This window comes from Acomys russatus, chromosome 17 (assembly GCF_903995435.1).
Source record: "Acomys russatus chromosome 17, mAcoRus1.1, whole genome shotgun sequence".
In the NCBI taxonomy this organism is placed as follows: domain Eukaryota; kingdom Metazoa; phylum Chordata; class Mammalia; order Rodentia; family Muridae; genus Acomys; species Acomys russatus.
Genome location: NC_067153.1, coordinates 710,319 through 734,258, shown reverse-complemented (window position 1 = coordinate 734,258; position 23,940 = coordinate 710,319). Strand labels below are relative to the sequence as shown.

The window sequence follows — 23,940 nt, the reverse complement described above, 5'->3', positions numbered from 1 at the left end:
AGTTCCTGTACTTCATGGTTTTCCAAACATAGGGAATCATGCCTCACCTGCTCTCTGAGGCTTTCTAGCAATTTTATAAAGATTTGTAAGGTCCATAGCTGCATCAATAGTCAGAACTCTCAAATCTCTGTCTTATCTCACTAACGATGACCTTTTTCTCATGCAAAATTCAGTATACATTCGGATTTCAGTATTTCCATGGGAGTGCCTTGTTATCTATTCATACTCTGGCCAATACTTTTCTTTTCCTTTATTTCATGTATTAACCTACAACTTGCAAAGTTGCTTCCAAAGGTTATAAGGCTTGGGAGAAGCATATAGTTCTTAATTAATTTGGCTCTATGAAGTCAAACTTCACCTACCTCATGGCTTGAGATTACCATGATCTCTCAAACCATGGAAAGTACGGTGTTAGTAAACATTAAGTATTTGCTTCATGGGTTTTGATTCCCTACTCCAAACCCTTCCCTGCATGAAATAGTTGGAATAATTTATGCTCTCCTCATTGACTCACTGTTAGATAATAATTTTAGGGCCTAAGCATAAAAATTATAAAAAAGACAAACATTATTTATGCTTACACTTAAATGTATGAATATTGGTTTTACTGCTATGATGTTTTGAACGGGTACGGCTCCCATAGGTTCATGTGCTTGGGAATGGCATTGTTAGCAGGGATGACCTGTTGGAGTAAGTGTGGCTTTGTTGGAGGAATTTTGTCTCTGTAGATGTGGAGCTTTGAGGTCTCATATATACTCAAGTCATGCCCAATGGAAAGGTCTCTCTCTAATGACTTTGCATCGAGATGCAGAACTCACAGGGCCTCTAGCACCAGATCTGCCTGCATGCTACCATGCTTTCCATCGTGCTAATAATGGACTAAATCTCCAAACTGGATACCAGCCTTAAGGTAAATGTTATCTTTTATAAGAGTTGCTGTGGTCATGTTGTCTATTCACAGCAATAACACCCAAACTAAGACAACTGCATATGAACAAATATTACCTCATATAAAATTTTACATATATGTTTAGTGTTTAACTTATATATACCTACTGATCAGTATTACTAGAATTAACAAATCTAATAGTAAAGTCTAAAGTAGTTTCATTGTATTTAACAACAACAACAAACAGCAATAACAAAATACACAAAATCTCCTCTGTATAGGACCCATATGTGAAAAAAAATTCATTTTTGTTTTAAATTAGTATCATCTATATTTTTCAGTGAGTGATAATACTTTTGAGATTCCAAAGGTATAACACTATACCTACCGGACTTGTAAAGGCAAGGTTTATATTATTTGTATTTAACACACTTGATAACCCATCAAATCATACTAAGTGAGTAAGAGTAGGTGTGAAACAGGAGTATTGAATTTGGAAATCATTCTTTTTCCATGAAGCTATTAGCTTCTACTCAACTCTGATTTAAGAAACAAATATATCCACAAACACATTCATACAATATAGCATCTTAAAGCAAAGTGGCAAATTCAGAATAATACAAATAATGTTATGTGATTGCAGAAATGGATTTGCCATAGACAGGTTGTGGAACCTTTCTCCTTCCCATGTGAAGGTGATTTCACATAGGCAGACACTTGTTTCTTTTTTAATGAAAGTGGTGAAGATGGGTTAATTTCTGAGGAAGATATATGGTCAAATCAGGTAGCAGAGCCATCCTACACCATAGAGATTCAATTCCTGCCTGAATTGAAACATTCATCACTCTGTTCTGCCTACTCGTGTCTCTGTCAACAAATGAAGGTCATGTTACTCCCTCACATTTGTGTTAGCAGGAGATGTGCATACAACAGGCTATCTGAAAGATGGATATGAATGAGATGATGCACTTCAGATGAGCCATTACAGGGCCAGAGCCTAATTCTACTTTCCATCACCTTTAATTTATGTTAAAGAAAGCAAAGGAAAGAAAAGTCAATGGAAACTTGCTTTCATTGAATATGTGTGGCTGGATTTTGTGCTCCTTAATTCTGCTTGTATTTTTTTCTGATTCATGTCAACAGCTCTTTAAGATGGCAGTATAATTATCTGTATTATCCAGTAAGCAGACTTATTGTATCTTTCTGCCTTAAAACTTGAACAAATCTTCTTGTCTTCCTCAAACTAATTTCTCCACCTGTGAAGTGTGAACAATACTGTTTTTCATGCATCTAGGTATTCTTTGTATATGTAGTTCTTTGCAGAATTTTATTTCCTGTATATATGAGCAAAACCAGACATATCTGTTGTTAAGGGCCTAGTCTTTATCTTGGCTCTGTGTCTATAGTAAAAGGCTTTAAAATAAGAGTCCAAACATTCTCAGACACTTCATATCTGTAGACAGAACCTCCACTTCATGCAATACTGTTAGCAATACATCTTAAGCTATCTAAAATACTCAGATATCAAAGACCAAAGAGGAAAATTACAAATGGGATCAGTGATAACAATCAGAGTTCACTTTGCGGTTGATGATTGCTGAAACACACTCATCAAGTGACATAGAATAGACCTATGTAAAGGTTAAACTCCTTCACTTTGTGTGCCAAGTATTGAGCCCAGAGAATAATCTACAAAGAAATGACATGAACTTTGGAGTCATACACTTATGACCAGGGTTAGTGGTTGGTCACTGGTGATTAACTCTAGGGACTTTTCTTCCCTTTGTTTATTTTTAGTGATAGAGAGTAGAAAATAACAATCCAGACTAACTCATACTCTATGGCAGAGGATCTCAACTTGTGGGTTGAGACTCCTCTGGGGGTGGGGGTCAAATGACCCTTTCACAGGGGTGACCTAAGACATCAGAAAACACCGATGTTTGCATTATGATTCACAATAGTCATGAAGTTACAGTTATGAAGCAGCAACAAAAAAATTTATGGTTGGGGGGTCACCACAACATGAGGAACTGTATTAAAGGATTGTAGCTTTAGGAAGGTTGAGAACCACTGATCTAGGGAAAGAACCAGAAACATTAAAAGCATTAAGAATGACAGTAACAGTTTATACTTTCTCTAAACTTCTGTCACTTTGTTACCACTAATGAACATGGTGAATGCCATCTTACAGACCTAGTTCTGGAGGTGTAATTGTATGTAAGACATACCTAGTCCCCACTCTCATAAATTTGGTAATCCAAATTTAAGGTAATTACTATGTGTAAAGAACAGCTTAAGTATTGTGATTAATCTTCAATAGATGAGAAGACTGAGGCTGGGACTGGTCAGAGATTTTTCAAAGCTTTTGAGAAGGTAGGCAGCACAGCCAGACCCACATTCATACTTGCAGGACTAGTCTTGGATTCTTTGGAAACAGCTGTACTGTTCAGTTGAATGTAGTGAAACACACTAGAGTGTGAAAGGACTAAATCCATTATAATTGATTCTGTGATTATATTGAGGATAATGGCCTTGGGATCTTCCTTTTGGGTTTTAATTTATGAGGTTTTTTTTTTATGTGTAGTGGTAGGGTAGTTAAAAAGAAGCTAGAAAACACATTTACTTTGTTCTGTGATTCACAGATATTTCTTTGGTGGGAAAAATGAAGTCCTTATTAGAACACCTGCTTATTTTGGAGGGTCAGCGGACACCATCCAGTGGATGTCTGTGTTGAGCATTTTCCAAGATCTCCACCCTATACCTCTCCTTAAAAGAGAGATTAAATAAGATCCTTGAAGATTTCTTCCAACCTTAAGAGAAAGTATCCTTTTCTCTGTTTCCAGAGAAGACATAATACAAAATGGATGCTCCCATAGGTAGTTCCTAGAAGACTTAATGAGGAGACCTATTTGGTGAAGATGGTTAATCAAAAGAGAAATGGGGCTGAGCTAGCATGGTGGACATCCCGTACTATTAGTCAGAAGCCAGCATTACGACATATTCAGGTCTATGTCCAGAATATGCCATATATAGATATGACACATTCTATCTGGGCTCCAGAATGTTCCTATAGATGATCTTGAGATTCTCTTTCATCTATGGCAACTGAGACTACTTGATAATCAGCCTTACTAGGGACAAATGATACACTTTCTCTCTGGCTAAATGTTCAGGATGAAGAAGGGAAACAAAACACAGAGCAAATAGAACTCTGTCCTATTAATTTCAGCATGCTAAGATTCTATGAAATTGAAAAGGAAAAAGCTGGATGGATTAATATTAGATGTAGAGAATTCCTGTTATTTTATTTTAATCCTAAGACTCACCATTGAAGGCTAGTGGACCAGCCTTCACTAAAGCATAACAATAGTTAAAATAATGAAATTAATTTATACAGAAGAAAGGTTAACTTGAGATCGTAATCCCAGGTGGATCCCTTGCTTGGTGTCTCTAGTGGGGGTGCCAGACGTGGCTGAGCAGTGAGTGTAAACAGGGATCAAAATGAAAGAAGAGACACAGGGCTCCTTTAGCTTCTTTTCTCCATACCCAAAGTACCTCCTACCAGATCCCACTTGCTATCTCCTCCAGCAGCAGCATCATGAGGAGCACACCCTAGGTATATGGTTTTGGGAAACCTTCAGGATTGAAACTCTAACAGTGCATTTTGAGAAAAATCTTCTCTCCTCTCTGCTGCACATGCCTTCAATAAAAGATACATTTCCAATCACATTGACATCACACCCAATAAAACTAGTTACCCACACTTGATCACTGTTGGAGTTTTCATATAGAGACTGCGGAGGGCCTGGCCTGCCTTCTATGACAGTCACTTGTAAGTCCTGGCAGAGTAGAGGAATTGGTATGCAGTAGCCACCACATGATCTTATCTCTCATGAATAAGTTGAAGTCTCATCAAAACCAAAGCAAACATAACATTATAAATAGGCAGTTACACAGAGACACTATTTCACAAAAATTGATGTAAGTGTATTCTCAAAGCAAATAAATATACAAGAAAATTCATCTTCAATGTCTAAAGATACACATACACACAATAATATAAGGCATGTTTTGATGGTCACTATGCCATGCTCTTGTTGCATATTTAACTGGGGAGCATCTCTTCTATCTTCTCTCATTGAACAAGGATCTTTTAAGAATGCCAGCTGCTTTTGACGAGAAGCAGGATGAGCCAAGTTTCATTTTCCTCCTACTCAGAGGGTCTGACCTGCTGATGGGACTACTTCTGCACTAAATCACATGAGGTAAATCCTCCCAAGTTGTGAGGACAATGACCAAGGTATGGTCAAAGCTAGATATTTCTTAAGGTTTCAGGCAGTAAGAAACAGGGTGAGAGAAACAGAAGAGCATTTACCAAAATTAATTCACCTTCTCACAGATAGCGCATTTTTCTAGCCTGGAAGATATAGAAAGTAAACAAAAGCTCTAGACACATCAGAAGCTTGAGAAAAAAGACTTACATTGAACTGATGACATATGATTCCAATGAAACTGTTATCATGGACAGGACATAAAATATTATTTTATTCTATTCTTCATTTCAGGAAGTGAATGGGGAAAAAAAAAAAAAAAAGCCCTGGTCAAAATTGATTCTGACTTTCAGCACAAATTACCCCATGGCTGAAGTGGGAAGACCTAAAACAACAATGAACTTGGAATTCTCTGGGTATAGATCGACTAATTGCACACATTTTTAAAGTCTAAAGCGATCCCAACACAGCTGCTGATAGACAGTGTGAAAAGAAATAGCACTTCAAGATGAGTACAGCAATTCACACTGACAGGACGGCCCCTTCTGGGGATTCACTTCACGCCACTGCACTACTTTTATAGCTCTTGGAGAATTAAAAAGAAAACTACCACCACAAACACAGTCAATCCCTATATTGACAAATTATTAAATGAGATATGCTTCCATAAGAGGAAAAAATTACCACTTTAGCACCTGGTGAATGCCTTCAAATTTCAAGTTAACCTCTGTGTGTGATGCTTAAGATGGAGCCAAGATAGGAAAAAAGGAAGATTAAATGATAAAATAAAGACTGAATTACTAAAAAAAAAAAAAAAAAAACAGTAAAGTGTAACTACGCTCACCTGTGCCCCACCAAGTGTGCTCCAAGCTATTTGGCTGTGATTTACCTTCAGATTATCTCTCCTTACCTTTATCTTTGACAATTGTATCTCTTTATTACTGTTTTTTTTTTTTTTTTGTATATGTAAAGGACTAACCACTCTTGTTGGTTGGCTCCTGTACCCCATACAGCAAGACTTCCTCATGGTCTGCCTTATGTCCTTATCCTAAAGCACCCACATAAGGTCAGCTCTACCATATCTGACAAACACTCCTGAATTTTACATGTTGTTAGATATAGTCATGTAAAAATTAAAAACACCTAAAGGTTCAAATGCCATGATGGAAAGTAATACATATGACATGCACAACATAAGTGAGTAAGCAGTGGGAAACAGTGTAACATATTTAGTGGAATACAAAAAGTTCTTTCTTGCACAAGCAGGTAGAAGCCCCAACAAGAAGATAAAAATATACCCATGGGTTTATTTCTCATATGATACTCCCCTATGCCCACTCAGGCTCCTACTCCAACCCCTTTGAAGACACTGAATCAACCATAATCACCATCACACCTATATGATTCTTTTTATTTCAAACGGACCCTAAGTATTTTCATTCACATAAATGATCCATTTAATGCCTCCATTTTGGTGGCACATAACATTTTAAAAAGCATACAAATGTAAGTCAAAGACTTATATAATAGAACTGTATTGTTCATCCCCCTAGCAAAGCCTGTTTTAAAACTAAGCTCTGATTACGTAACATAACAAAGAGAAGACATCTCCTGATTGCATTCTAGCTAGCCCTCCTTCTGTTTCTACATGACCTATGTGACTCACATTCTACTCACTGCCCTTTGTTGTCAGACTGGATTCACAGTAAGATCAAGTGTGAATGCCGTGATGTCTGCAACTAAGGATTTGTTTCTTTTCTCAGTGCTGAGCATTAGAGCTTGAGAGAAAGAGGGTGGGGAGACCTGTTTATTGGCCAGAAAGAATTAGTCAGGCAGCTGAAAAGATGGATTAGGAGCTAAGAGGGTAAACTGCTTCCAAAGAAGATGCAAGTTAAGTTCCCAGTACCCATATCAGACAACTCAATGCCTGTAACTCCAGCTGAAAGAGATTTAATGCTCTCTTCTGGCTTTTGCAAACACCTGCACTCATGCACATATAGTTATACACAGATACGTATATATCCACATAACTAAAAATAAAATAAAATAATTTAAACGAAAGAATGATGAGTAAAATTTTTTTCTATGGCATGATTGAGCAAGAATAAACAAAGAGCTTATACCACAAAGGGAGATGGCCAGAAACCAGAAGTATCAAACATGACTGCCCTCTCCCCATAAAGAAATTATTCCTAATGATATTCGGCTATTCACATACATTGGTGCCTTGTCCAATCATCTTCAGACGGGCATCATCACTAGAGCAGATGGGAGCAGATTCAGAGACATACAATCAAACATTAGGCAGAACTCAAGGAGCCCCATGCAAGAGGGGAAGGAATGATTATAGGAGCCAGAGGAGTTGAGGACACCAGGAGAACACGATCCACAAAATCAACTAAACAAGCCTCATAGGGCCTCACAATGTCTGAAGCAGGAATCATAAAGCCTTGCATGGGTCTGAGCTAGGCTCTCTGCGAATATGTTATGGTTGTTTAGATTGTTTTGTTTTTTTTTTAATAGGAGTCATAATAGTGGGAGTAGAGGTGTCTTTGACTCATTTGCCTTTTCTTGGGACCCTTTTCCTCCTACTGGGTTGCTTTTATATGAGGTTTTGTGACTACTATTATTGTTCGATATCCCTTGGAGGCCTGCTATATTCTGAAGGGATCAGGAGGAAGGAGGGGGGGGGGCAAAACTGGAGGAATGGAGGAAAGGGAGGATGCATTTATGGTGTATTCTATGAGAGAGGAATAAATTTTATTTTTTTAAAAATTTTATTTTATTAATTTATTCTTATTACATCTCAATGGTTATCCCATCCCTTGTATTCTCCCATTCCTCCCTCCCTCTCATTTTCCCTTTATTCCCATCCCCTATAACTGTGACTGAGGGGGACCTCCTGCCCCTTTATATGCTCATAGAGTATCAAGTCTCTCCTTGGTAGCCTGCCATCCTTCCTCTGAGTGCCTCCAGGCCTCCCCATTCAGGGGACATGGTCAAATGTGAGGCACCAGAGTACTTATGAAAGTCATACCCCACTCTCCACTGTGGGAGAGAGGAATAAATTTTAAAATGAAATAAGTGAACTGAAATCTGGTCTTTTTAAGGTCCAATTACCCAGGGGAGGCAGAATCACTGATAATTAACAACTGAGTACATTTGCTTTGACAATCTGGGACTTTCTAATGTAACACAAAAATAAAATTGCGATTATGTGTTAGAGGGAGGCAACAAAGTAATTTTGCGTGATGTTCCTATGTTGGTTTGAATGGCATCATCTAGATGCTAATCAATGCTTAAACCTGGACTTCTTAGGAGCTGCATCTCTCACCTCTGCAGATGCTGCCGCCAGGTTTAGAGGGAAGAAAGAGTACATATAAAAAATGGCGGGATGGGCCACCAGTAGCTAAGCCTCATGTGGAAAGAGTATGGCAAGAATGATCCCCCTTTGAGGGCTTTAGCTTGATATCTTTAGGACAGCATTTCCCAACATGGGATTATTAGGAAGACTCTAGGAACCCATTTTAAATCATATAAATTAAAAAAAAAAGTCAGTCATTTGTGAGTTATATAATCTCTGTGTAAACTAATATGCCAATTTAATTGATATTCTTCCAACTTGTTACTGTAATTATTGTTACCATGTGATATATGAGATTGCAGTTGTTCTAAATTTTTATGATTAGATATGTGGAAATAAATTATTACTAGTTAACTTATTCATCTTTATTTTTTTAACAAAATCATACAAAACAAACACGGAAAAGCTAAAAATACAAGTGAGAACAGATGGCCAATTGGTTAGGGACTGCTGGTCTTGACAGTTTCACTTTTCTCAGTCCTCCTCCACCCCTCCTTTGCTGTTATATGCTGGGTGTCACTGAGAAGAGAGTGCTCTAATTTTTCAGGTACATTCCCTGGATGCCGACCATCAGGCCAAGGGGAAAGAGTTTGTTTCCTTAGAAAAGAAACAGGAAGTGTTCACTGGCCAATTAAGCTGATACAGCCCTATAGCTAAAAGTGTAGAAACGCTTACAAAGTATAAATATCCAATTCTCATTATTTAACGTATTACAAAAAAGAAAAGAAAAGAAGTAGGAAGGCAAGGAAAAGGCAAGAAGGAAAAAATGACAGATAAGGAACAGAAATTTTCAAATATTAGAGTAGAAAGTGAAAGTCAATGTTACACAACAGGACTGACTCACATATAAATTCACAGAGACAGAGGCAGCGTGCACAGAGCCTGCATGGGTCCATACTAGAAGGAGTCATAGAACTGAAAGGAAAAGTGGACACAGGTCCTCATCCCTAACCCAGAAGCTATTGCCAATTTATAACCACTTGAAAATGAAAAATTAGTTTTTTTCAAGTGAGTTTCACTGTGGAACCAAACCACTTTTAAGGGTAGGCCCACATCCAGAAGTAGATGACCAACAAAAAATGAACTCAATGGCATGTTTGGGTGTTCCTTGTCTCATACTATTGTGTCAGGGATTTTTCCCTTCTGGTCATCTGGATACGCATTATGGCTTCCGTTTCATTGTTTTTGTTTGTTTTGTTTTTGTTTTTGTTTTACTGAGATTCTTGTGTATGTACATGTATCTGATTCTTGTGCATTTTCTTTGGCTCCTTTTCTTCTGTTTGTTTGTTTTGTCCTATGTGATATGATTGCTTTTGTTTTATTGTATTTCTTTTTATTATCATTCCTTAGATGCCTGTTTGTTTTCTAAGGAGAAACCCGGCCACCCAAAGAGATCCTGGGAGACATGGTGAGTAGATGTAATATGGTACCTCATTGGGATACAAGCAGAGAAATGCTATTATTAGATACAAATTACGGGACTGTGAATAGGCCTCGCAGGTTTTAGTTAATAATACCACATCATAATTTGTTCCTTAATTGCGACAAACCCACTGTGATATTTACAGGGAGATCTGGGTATGTAGGATGGAGGACTCTGAGTAATCTTTATAATTTTTCTGCGAATCTCAAATCTACCTAAAATTTAATTTGAAAGTTAATGGAACTGTTAAATAAGATTAAAACACAACTGAAGAGAACTAAAGACTAGTCCGAAGGAAATCACTCAGAAAGCTGTAAAGAAAGACAGGTGAGAGATCTATAATGAAAGCTAAGAGCTATGAGACAGGGTCAGATACATGCTCTCTATGCCAGAAAACTGCTCTAGGAGATAATTTCCCATGTCATTGCTGAATCCCGCTCCCCGACACCTGCCCCACCACACAGCCCTCAGCCTTCAGATGGAAGAACAAAAATAAGTCAGAATACAGGGAAAACAGAAATGTTCCCACATATCCTAGTTCATCCTGGTGAAAGTGCAAACTGTCATTTGTGTACTTACATGTGTAAGAGCAAGTCTAGGAATGAGAGGAAAATAGCAGAGTGATTTTCTAATTCTAGGAAAACTGGAATATACACCTGTTTACATAGTTAAATTAGCTAGGCATTTATTACATAACTACTGTGAGGTACACTTTAAGAAGAAGATTATTGATGTAGACGGAAGAAATGCTAGTAAATAAAAATATTGGTAAATATAATGACAACTTAACAATCCCTAACTAAATAACAATAAATATTTTGGGCATTCTTACATAGTATGAACTGAATTAGCTCATTTAATTATCAAAATAAGTCTACAGTATACCCCACTATAATTGTGATTAGCACACAAGAAAACCAAGACAAAGGGCAATTAAAATTTGCAAGGAAACAGTTCAAAAATGATAAAGAAAAAACTCCATAATAACCAAGTAATAAAGCATCTGTGGAGGGTTTACACACAGGCCTAAGTAAACCACTAGTTTATTGTAGTATATTTGGTAAGGTGTGCATACGTGCTTGCATGAGGGCATGTGTGTGCAATTGCGCGTGCAGGCATGTGTGCGTGTTTGAAGAGAACATACTAAAACAATCTGTGATTACTGTTTCATTTCATTAAGACATGCATCAACACAAATATTTACATATTTTAACAAAAGAGCAAAAGTAGACGAATAAGCATCTAAATAGAAGGAAAGTGAGGGTGGATTAAGTAAACCAGTTAATTTAGTAGAAACTGAAAGAGAAAAGGGGGAAACTGAAAATGCAACTTTAATTTTTAAAAAGTTGGAAAACTGCAAAAATAGTAAGCAAGCACAATGAGGGAAAGAGAACACACCTCCCTATTATCTGATCCCGTCAGGTTGGAGATCTCAAAAAATCTAACTCGATACTGTTTACAACAAAGTCAACTAGAAAACAGTGACCTGGACAAGTTGAAACTAGCCTAAGAAAGGCTACCCAATGAAGAAGGATGGTTCTTTGATATTTATAGAAGATGAATCAAGCAGAGGACGTCATTTCTAAGTAAAGTAGGGCTATGGATTTGAATTCATAAAGCAATGAAGTCTCAAACCACATAAAGATCAGTTGTGAAAAACTCAAGAGAGAAATTTATAAAATCACAATCCTATTGGGAACTTTTAGTATACTTCCAGATTTGAGGAAGACTTATGCATAAATTTATTGAATAATAGTATTAGGTAGATTCTATTACTAGAAAAGTGATGTTAACAGGTCATCTTTTTCAAGTTAGTCCAATCCAGTTTTGAGAAATAGACTAGGTATTAAACCTAATTCTTAACAAATACCAAAGAACTGATACTCCACAGACAATGTTATAACCCTTACTCAACAGAAGTGGGACTCAATAACTCAACAACACAGTGCTCTTAGAGATTTAAAGGAAGGTATAATAATTAGAGTCAAAGGAAAAATCATAAAGAAAATTCCATCATATTTAACTCAATGGTTAGTCTATTCAACACTTGTGAGATGAAACCAATCTGATGCTCAAAGGCATTTATGACAAGTGTATGTGTTAGAAAATAAAGACCAGTTACTAAGAGACTAAACATTCACTTCAAGGAGCCAGAAGTAAAACAGAATAAGTCTGACTATACAATATAATTTATGTAAAAAATATGAAACAGTGTGATACTATTTGGTATATACTTATAGAGTAATGTTAAAAACAACCTTGGATCATAGGCAACCATGGGTTACAACCGAAGAGAAGAGGGAAAAGGAAGATTGATAGGTTCAAAGTTTATTTCAACCATGTCTATAATGTGTCATCTGTTTCACAGCAGGGATCTAAAACATATACTCCAAATACTTCGCACTTATGGAATCTAGATAAATGTGCCTGTTTATTGTCCTCTGCCATTTTAAATGCTTGAAATATTTCTTAGCTCACATATATTATATACTTAATATAATTGAATAATGCAATTGAATTTGTTGTTCAATATATGCAGCAGGCACATAGGACATATTCAGCAGCTAATTGCACACTTTCTCCTCTATGTTCAAGGCATGATTGATCATGAATATGGAAACATCAGACATGGAGTTCTCTTGATAGATAGTTTATATTTCATAAACACAAACAATTGTGTTTGAAAACTTTTTCTACAAAATTTTTATGTGACCAAAAATTATATGTAAATGATTTCACTTAACATTATTCAACTATAAAATAATGTCATTGAATATAAAATACTATATATTATATATAATAGATTATGTATTATATTATTATATATGATACATATTATATAATATATAAATGCTTAAAATATTTCTTAGCTAAATATATATTTACTATATATTATACTATATGTTAATTATGTATTACATTATGTTATATATTATATGTTATGTGCTATATGCTACATATTATGTTATATGCTAACATCATGTTATATATTAATATAACGTGGTTACTATATAACATAATATATAAAACATAACCTATAACATATAATGGTTGATATATGATATATAACATAATATATAATATAATATATAATATATATTTGGCTAAGAAATATTTCAAGCATTTATATATTATACAATATATCATATATACTAACATGTATATTCTATATTATATGTTATATGTTATATAACATGTAATATATTTTATATTATTACATCATTATAATATTATACAACATATAATTAATATGTTATTATATATGTGTTATAATATATAAAAATATTTCCGTGATCTCACTTAAAATTATTCAACTGTAAAATATGAAACAATACATAATTTTTCTTCAGAAAGGCTAGTTCTAATACAAAGCACTTCATAAAATATTTCTTCATCCTAATGTTTGCCTGAAATGGAATGACTCAGAGGTTTTATGGTCTGTGGACAATGTAACAGGTATATAGCCTCTGAAACACTAGTGCATTATATTTTCACATACACATTCATTAAAGCAGTAAGTCAGAATGGTTTAAATTATATTCTAAATATACTCCTTTCAAACAATGCCATCATCACTAAAAAACAAACAGTAATACAAGCGGAAGTGATTATCATAATTTCTTGCGCTTTTTGCATGAAGAGATTCTGAGAATCTCCTGAGCCTGTGTATACTTGACATTGCGAAAAGCCAAGATTTACTGAGAATTTAGTCACCAGATACATTGTAAACAGCACCAGATTCTGTCTTCTCTGACTTGGTGTTTTTCCCTCTCTAACAACTGACTTGGCAGTAAGTTACATTGCCCTTCATATTTTCTTCCTGATATTTCTTGCCTTCAGGAATATATAAACTTTCTATATACAGTATTATTTATGTGGAGGCTATTGACAGAAAGATAAAAAAAGATAGCCTCCCGTCCTTCATGTGGGAGTACCATTTTAATTCTATGTCATATTTGTTACATACTCTTCACTATGGCAACAAATGAAGGCTTTTTGTGTAGAATCATGGGTGAGTTCAGCTGTTCTACCTTGCTAAGCTAAATATATTAACGAGGAAGTGGTGAGGTTCCAGAGGTACCACGTTTTGTGCACCCACATTTTCTGTATCAGAGAACTTATCTGAATTTTCAGTTTGGAAAGCAGTCTTATCATGTCCGCCTCATACTGAAAACCCTTTATAGGGTCCTGCTGCCTATAGCATTGTCATATTTCAGTTTTGTATCTAACTGCCTTCACACACTGGCATTTTTCGTTTGATCAGTTCCTATCACTTCTTACCTGTTGCTTCAGATTTACAGACACATCCTCCATTCCTTAAACCATAGACTTCCAATTTTGTTCTTTATTGCTCTACTACCTACTTTTTTGAGGTTTAGCTCAAATGTCCTTGCTTATGTGAAGCCATTGCTCTCGGACCATGAGTTCTTGGCAGAGGGAACCGTGTCCTCTCCATTTGATTTACTTATTATGACATGGCCACTTAGTGAAACACAATAACCATACTATGATATTGTTGTTTCAATGAGGTATCTAGCTCTTCTAGACAGAGCCATCCTGAACTTGAATGTACTCCATTCCTGAGTGGGAGAAAACTCACTCAGACACTAATGCTACTTTGTTATATTCTATGGATTCTCTTCTCCAAGAATCTATTGCTTTGTTCACTAGTGCAAACTATGGAAAATGAGGGTCAATGGAATTCATCCTCGATTGGCATTCACCTGTCATCTCCCTTCTAGTTCTCTACCAGAAAGGGAGCAATTGGAGGCCTCCATTATGCTTTCTTGTACACTAATATGGTACATTCTAATCAAATGACAAAATAATAACAACAAAATTCAAATAGCCTATATCTCTAAAATGACTACAGATTATCCTATACCACATCCAAAGTACTAGGCAACCATAATCTAAGAGTCATTTTTAACAATTCTTATCTTATCCCATTGTCATATCTTAAAGATCAATTTATATACAACTTCTTTTTAATTTTTTTATTAAGTAATTTACTCACATCACATCTCATTTGTTATCCCCTCACTTGTATCTTCCCGTTACTCCTCCCCCCTCTTTCATCCCATTCCCCTCCTCTAGGACAAAAGGGGACCTTGTCTCCCATTATAAGATCACAGCTTATCAGTTCTCTTCCTGGTAGCCTGATTACTCTTCCTCTGAGTGTCACCAGGTCTCCCCACCAAGGGCAAGGGGTCAATTAGGGGGGCACCAGAGTATGACTAAGTCAGTCCCTGCTCTCCACGCAATTGTGGAGAATACTGTGTCCATTGTCTAGATTCAGATAGGGATTCTAGGTTTACTGCATGCATTGACCTTGCTTAGTACAGCAGTTTGAGCAGACCCACCTGGGTCTAGAACTGCCAGCCTTAATGTTCTTCTTATAGGGCTTGAGGACTCTCTGGATCCTTCTATTTCCTCACTCTTCCTTACCTCTCTCACCTAGAGTCCCAGTAGGAAGCCCCAGTGTCTATCCCAATCTCCAACTAAGTGAAGACTTTCAGGGGACATCTCTGTTTGGCTAGTGTCCAATTTTAAGTGAGTATATGCCATGTGTTTCTTTCTGGGTCTCGGTTAACTCACTCAGAATGATCATTTCTAGTTCCACCCACTTGCCTTCAAATTTCAGGATTTCCTTGACAAAGAAGCCAAATCTATTCAGTGGAAAAAGGATAGCATATTCAACAAATGGTGCTGGTCTAACTGGATGTCTCCCTGTAAAAAGATGCAAGTAGATCCATATTTATCATTATGCACAAAACTCAAGTCCAAGTGGATTGAAGACCTCAACATAAAACCAGAAACACTATATCAGTTAGAAGAAAAAGTGGGGAAGGGCCTGGAACTCACTGGCACAGTAGACAACTTCCTGAACAGAACACCGACAGCCCAGGCCTTAAGGTCAACAATTAATAAATGGGACCTCATGAGGCTGAGAAGCTTCTGTAAGGCAGAAGACACTGTCAACAGAACAAAGTGACAGCCTAAAGACTTGCAAAAGTTCTTCACCAACCTTACATCTGATAAAGGACTAATAGCAAATCATTCTGGGTCAGGGAAGCTGGGTGACTCCTCTATAACTCTTCCCACTCCTTAGTTTTGTCTGCTAGTTATGTCAATAAAGGATTCAATCTAATTGTGATATCAAGAATTACTCCCCCTTTTTTGTCTCTTTTAAAAGGTGGCTGTTGGAAATATTTTCTTCTTTATAAAAAACAAAACATTCTTATTATACACAGATACACCACACATAGACATATCAGAGCCGAAGTGTGCAGCTCCTACCACTCTGCAGCCCTCACTCACCCTTCCAGATAAGACTGTTCCTAACAACATGTTCCTCCTTCTGCATCCCTGCTGAGAATTCCTGCTTCAGTCCCCTTGTACTTCAGGAACTCCTATTGATCTTTTTTTTTAAAAAGCTCAAAAACTCAAGAATCAGCCTGTTGAGGTTGCCCTGCCCAGTCAAACTACCTAAGCCCTTCCTTCCACAGGTATCCAAAACCATCTGTGCATGTCAGTGTTAGGGAGCATTTAGCAGCAATTTTATGGCTTGTTTTGAATCAAATATCTCTTCTACTTCAAGGATGTCAAGGTCCATGTCTACTTCCTCTTTGGTCTCGGCATCAAGGATATAGATACAGTATCAACACATAAAACGTGTTGGATGAGTGAGCAAAGGAGCATACAAACCAGTGTCTCCTAAGATACACTCTCATACTTGATAATAATAACAATCAGGTATATATATATCCCACATTTCATAAACCAGGCAATGCTCATCCTTCTTTCTCTTACATTTCTTTAGTATCAAATCACACAAATTCTAACTTTACAGGAAATGATAAAACTAGGAGAATTTTAGAGTAGAAGACGGTTTATTTTTTGAACAACAAATGAACACTGTGAAGTATAGCAGTTTTGGCAATGAGCTTTGTCCACTGACACCAGAGTGTTCCAGGAAATGACATCTCAAATAAACAGCTTCACATCCAGTAAAACACACACGCGTGCGTGCGCACGCGCACCCACACAGACACACACACACACACATGCACAGAGAGACACACACGCACAGAGAGAGAGACACACACAGAGAGACACACACACAAAGAGAGAGAGACACACACAGAGAGACAGAGACAGATAGAGACAGAGACAGAGATGCAATAACACTTCACAGCAAATAGCCTGCTGCTGACAGTTACTTAGGAATGACTGATTATATTTACAAAACACAAATGTCTCATTAGATTAATTGAATATAATTTAAGCTGATGGCTTGGGCAAAAGAGTCTGTAGAGTTTTAAAGCAGGGACACAAAGAACAAGACAGTTGAAGGCTAAATCTTAGGAAAAGAGTCTCAAATATCAGAGAACCCCAGTGGACCAACACTTCAAATTAACAAGTCACTGAGGGACTCAGATGTTCAGGCTGCCTGACATCTCATCCAAGGAAGAACATCCAGCAGTAGTGTCATTTTTCTTGGGAAAAGATTTCCACATAGCCTTTCTAATTTGCCAATTAAACAGTTTAGGCTCAATATAATTAAGTAATATAATTATGAACCCATTCTTTTTTTTCGGTCTCAGGTTTTTACTGCTTCTTTTTCATTCTTTTTGCTGGTGCTAAGGATCAACCTCAGGATCTGGCAGATGCTAAGCACTTGTTTTCCTACTGAACTTCATTCTCCTTCTCCAAGCTCATCTAGAATTACTGGTGCTCATTCAGAAACAGTAAGTCACACACTGGATCCAGACCTTCATGGTAAAATGCATAGAAAATCTACCAAGAGAAATTCAAAATCATTTTTAAAGTCTATGATGATTATTCCTTTAACAGAGTGTATGCACCAGAAGTTATAGAAGACAGCTAAGATTCATTAAGTTTCATGGAAAAAGTAAAAGATGTGAAGGATTCTGTAGGCTTCCATCTTATAGAAGATGGTAGCTTAAATGGCAAAGCAGAAGGATGGTAGTGATTCTATAGGAGTTGGCTCCAGGGTTGCACTACGATAGCTAAAATACTAAGGAAGCAGAATAGTCACTGATGGGGTCAGAGGTTAAAAACATCATCTTCTCTTTCACTAAAGTTGTTTTTCTGAGTCATGCTTATTAAGTCATAAAATATAACAGTTATGGAGAACTTGGGTTGGGTCAGGCCTTGTTATAAATAGATTAGGTTAACACTTCATTTAATTTTCAAAACAAGCATGAGAATTAGGAACTATTACTATTCTTATTTCCTAGATGTGAAAACTCAGGCACTAAGAGTCAAAGAAAGTTACCAAAGGTTAAATTAGGCAACTAGGGAGCTGCCAATCTGAGGTATGAATAGCACAGGTGGCCTAGCTCCAGCGTCCGGTTGGCTTTTTGTTTGTTTGTTTGGTTGGTTGGTTTTGTTTTGTTTGAGACAGGGATTTTCTGTGTAGCCTGGCTGTCCTGGAACTTGTTCTTTATACCAGGATATCCAGGCTACATATCTGCCTGTCTCTGGCTTCTGAGTGCTAGGATTAATGTTGTGTGCCACCATGCCCACCTCAGTGTCTGAATTTTTGGTAACATGTCAGTGCTGCCCCACAACACATACTTAAAAGAAATGCCACTTTTATTTTGCAGTTTAAATTATATGTTCATATGAATTTTCAGAAATCTTTCAAAGACTAAAGCTGTGAATAAAAGATGGGTCAGTCCCTACTCAAAACAAAACCAAAAGAAACGAAAAACTCAAACAACAACGAAAACTGAACTCAGCTTTCTCAGAGCTGGGACTCCATTTACTGCTGCTTGCTGGTTAATGTTTATCCCTGAAATTGAATTGAACTCAATTAATAGTGATTTAGGGTCCTACGTTGAGGACCAGAGAACAAAGATTCAATCTGTAGAGATGACTCAGTTTTTATTCCAACCTAGAACAAATAAAATAAGCTGGAAGGTTATCATTGAATAGAGATGGCAAGAAGACAGGCCAGAGTGCAGGTGCTCTTCCCAAGGCCAGAAAAGTAGTCTGTAGGACAGAGTGACCTACCGCCCAGTTCAGATGAACTAGCTGTTCTTTCTATCCACCACTCCATTTCTATCAAATTGGTGAAACATACCGAAATAAAATTAATTTCCAGAATAAACATCTGTGCTCCATAAGGACATGTGCTTGATTTTTGCATGTTTTCCCCTAGAACCTGTTTTGTTCTGGAATGATTGCGAGGGGAAGATGGAGGTCACCAAGAGACAGGAAGGAGGGAGTACTCCCCACACAACCTAGACCTCTGATTATGTGCATTTGCATTTTATTTGTTGAGCAATTCCTCTCTTTAACTTTACTGGGTTGTAAATGGAGGCACTGAAACTCTGCTAATAAAAATGCCTGTGGGTGGATGGATGTGGAGTTCTCTCACTGTGCCAAAGCTCTTAGAACAGAGAATATGCCCTAAACCTCTCTGTGCCCAGCTTCTACAAAGGGCTGTACAACAAGCGTAGCAAATGCTCAGTACATCTTTCCCATAATATATAGTAACAATGATGGAATGTTAAGAATGTGCAACTCAAGATTTCCAATTAGTTTGTTTAATTATTTTTTCAAAAGATCCTGTGTCAGGTTACCTAGGGATATTTTATTTATGCATTTCTCAAATCAGGGAAAATATTCTTACCATCTGTCCCAAGGACACTCAGCAACATCTAGAGAAATTTTCACTGCCACAGTTTTGGGGTGGTGGTGAATGATAGTGGGGACCAGTGGGCAGAGTCTGAAGATGGTCTGAAACCTCACACTATAATCTGAATTTTTTAATAGTTCAAAGGTTGATAAATACTTGCTTAAAAATATCACATAGTTTTTTCATTTCTACATTCTCAAACACAAGTAAAAAACAATTTATAAAAATATAAACAAAAATACTGATGAATTAAAACATTTGATTAAAATAAGACCATTTCAGCGATTTACCATTAGATCTGCATTATTTTCTTTTTGAGATGGAGTCTCATATAGCCCTGGCTGGCCTTGAACTCACTATGTACCTGAAGATGATCTTGAATTCTTGATACTTTTGTTTCTATCTCCTGATTACTACAACAACAGGTATGCACCACTGTACTCATTTATATGAGTTGTTGGGGACTGAACTCATGGCTTCATGGATGCTAGCCAGATATTCTGCCAATTGAGCTGTATCTCAAATAAGTAATTTTCAATTGACCTATGTAGAAGACTAGAAGACTCTAAAAAAAATGGCAGGAAATCATGAGATCAGAACACATATACTTAAACGAACAATGAACAATGAATGTTTTGGCCTCTATGCCATCTCAATCAGAATTTATTCTACAGCTACTGCCCAGCACAATCTGTTGATGACACACTTTAAAACCAGCACTGTCTGGTTCAGACAGCAAACTCTTGATTAGACTGTTCTGCTATTTCTAACTGCACTACATATCCACCCTTTTTACCAGCAGCACATCAAAGGGGAATGTACTTATTTTATTTGCAAAAATGGTCATAAAAAAAGCTGCTTCTAATACTATACCACTTCCCCTGAATGGGGAGACCTGGTGGCACTCAGAGGAAGGATAGAAGGCTACCAAGAAGAGACTTGATACCCTATGAGCATATACAGGGGGAGGAAGTCCCCCTCAGTCACAGTCATAGGGGAGGGGAGTAAGGGGAGAGTGGGAGGGAGGGAGGAATGGGAGGATACAAGGGAGGGGATAACCATTGAGATGTAATATGAATAAATTAGTAAAATAAAATAAATAAAAAAGCTGCTTCTGCTCTTAGCCATGTCTGCCAATGCCTCCTCCTCTCAGCCGCACCTAGGTCCAGTTTCTCAACCTGGCTTCATACTATGGCTATAGGAATCATTCTTTTGCCACTAAAGCACTCTCTGATATTCATAAAAGGATGACTGGCTTGCCCCACTATACTCACAACATGATGCTTACTTCCTTAAGAGGAGAGGATAAGGAAGTGGTGGTGGTGGTGGGGGGCAGCTGATTCTTCTCTGAATTTGATCATGCATGGTCTGACATTATCTCAAATTGTTATGCAACAATTGTTCTGGTTTTATTTGCTTGTTCATTTTCCCCAGTGAATGTCAATAATATTTACTTTAGATTTCTGGAGTGTACTTGAATAAAATTTTCTTTAAGGCATAAGTTAATTTTTATCCTTTAAATAGAATAATAATTCTATTCTGGCATTAAACTGAGAAAATATATAAACCACAAGGGAGTCTTTGAATGTACTACAAAAATGAATCCATTATGAAGTTTCTATATACAGTTAACAAGTCAACTACTGAGACCATCACACCTTGGTTAAAGGCTTTCTAAATATTTACCAAGATCTTTAACAAGTGAGAGTGCTTCCCATGATATAAAGGCTCCAACGCCGTCATCCATGGCACCTTGCCCAACATCCCAGCTGTCCAGATGTCCACTGACCAGGACAACCTAGAATACATAAGAAAAAAATGCTAAGAAAATGACATAAAAAGAAACACTCAAGTATTTGAAATATGATTTGTTTCAAGTGGAAAATTTGGTACAGCAGCATTGGCACAATTCTGTATTCATTCTCAGAGTGATGAAAATCCTCCACTTGTGTTTCTCTATTAATAATATAATCTTGACCACTAAGGGCATTTGTTTATTCCTGACTGTTTTTAAATAATTGTATAGTTTAAAGTCAAAATTACATAGAAAGAAGCTCAAAACATCAACCATAACCTCAACTGGTTATTGATTCTTGAAGACACTTAATAAACACATCAAATTTAGTTAAAATGAGAAAAAGAATTTATTTTTAAGTAATTGTGTTATATTATAAATTACTTAAATGTTGAATAAATAAGACTTAAATCCTATATCTAATTAAACAAAAAATTTAAGAAAAATTTCTATTCACGTTAGGGAAATATAGAGAAACATGGACATTATATTATAAAGTTTAAATCACTGTAAACTTAAATGCTGTTTAAAGGAATAGTAGTATTTTTCTTTCAAAAGCATGAAAGTCTCATGAGTGCTGGAGAAGTATTTGACTGCCAAGTTACATAGTTGGATCTTATTGAATTGAAATATATGTGCACATCTCCAACAAGCTGAAAACCAAGTAAAATGCTGTTATGTTAATAAAGTTCTGGTATAAAAATAGTTGACCTCTAGGCATCACATAATATGCAAATATGTATCAGAGAGATTATAGAGCCATATAATGACTTTAGGAAAAACACTTCAGCAATTAGAATGGGCAACAGTTTCCTAATAGATTTTTAAAAAAATTCTATATCATAAAGAAAAGATCTACTCAACCACAGACCCCTCTAAGAGAGTGAAAAGGTATTTTAGAGAAAGAAAGTTTCATCTATACACACAGTAAAGGATTTCTATACATATGTTGTATAAACAGTTCCCATGAAACAACAGCAGTCAATTGATAGAAAAATGAGCAGAAGACTTATACAGATAACTCACATACATACAAAAGATATACAAATTACTAGTAACCATAGAAAAAAATACTCAGGATCATTATCATCAAAGATATATAAACTAACCACATTAAATCTATAGCCACCAGGTGGCTAAAATAGAAAATGTCATATAGTAGTGAGAATGCGGGGCATCTAGAATTCTCAAACATTATTGGGCTGAAGAGTGGTCAACAGAGCATCTTACCTAAGGACTGTGACCACACACAGACTATGAGGATTAGAAACCTTATTCTGTATGGTATATGCAGAAGTGCATTCACTTTAAAGAAGACAATTTTCATAACAGAATATTAATAGCCCTGTCCTCCTCTGAAAAGGATAATATCCAAATGTCTGTTAAAAGTAGAATGAACAAACTGTATCCATGAGTGGAGCACAACACAACAGTAAGAACAAACAAATATAATGCATGATAAATAGCATGATGAATAAAAGAAGCCAGACACATAATAATACACTGCATATGCTTCCATCTACATAAAGCATAAAACCAAACAAAACAGGAAAGTGATGCTCTTTGTCAAGGACTATGAGAAAACAGAAGGAGGTATGATGTGAGCTTTTGTGGAAATGCTGTGTGTTTCTTCTGATGTGAATGCTGGCCATGTAGGTTCTCAACTCATATATTTAACATGTGTGACTCTCCCTGAGAATATTAAACTCAACAATATCTTTAGAAACTGATGCATGGCAAGCTGTCAGAAAACAGAAGATCAGCCACCATTCTTTATGATTAACATGGAAATTCTCCATTTTCATGTGAGAGGAGTTGTGGCCTAACGTACCGCTGTGACCTTAGCACTGCCTATTCACTGAGCAGCTGAACGTTCTCCTGATGACTTACAGGCGACCCAGCCTAGTATGACTTCATTGTAGCCACAAACAAGGGTAATGTCACAGACTAATAAATGGCCATATAACAAACCCAAATGGATTGTTTCTAAGAGGGAATTGAAAACAAAATAAAAAATAAAGAAGAGCATGTTGCCATAGTAGAGTCTTCTGACTTAGAAAGTGGTGTCATTCCAGAGAAGTCAGGGTGAGATCTGTCACATCCTCATAACCCAGCACCGTTGTCCTTGTAAGGCTGTGGCAGAGTAAAGTGTCAAAATGTGCTTAAATTAACTGTTTTCTTAGTTTATTCAGGAGTAACCATATCAAGGCAGCCACAATTTTATATTTCTAATCTCTTCCACAATCACTGAGGTCATTTCATAACTGTGTCTTTTACAGGCTTCCTCTCCCCCAGATAGCAATTACCACTTGCATTAGCAGTTACAACAGGAAAGATGACTTGGGGTAGTAGAAAGCTAAATTATAAACCATATGATCTGACTTTTGGCACAATGGTATAGAGGAAAAAAATATCATTTAGATTGTGAGAGTTTTAAAACATTTTTCAAATCAAAATATTGGGAGCCACAATCTGATGATTATAAATTTAATAGGGTAACAACAAAATTACCTCTAATTTCATAACAA

General features: G+C 36.6%; 1 protein-coding gene across 1 annotated transcript in view; it reads right to left on the bottom strand.

Annotated features, from left to right (window-relative positions):
* The window catches only part of Cpq (carboxypeptidase Q), a 324,103-nt gene that overhangs the window by 144,931 nt on the left and 155,232 nt on the right, over window positions 1-23,940 (bottom strand). Inside the window, exon 4 of the mRNA XM_051159454.1 lies at window positions 21,304-21,415. Coding sequence (XP_051015411.1) covers window positions 21,304-21,415 — 112 coding nt within the window. The remainder of the gene's footprint in view (window positions 1-21,303; window positions 21,416-23,940) is intronic.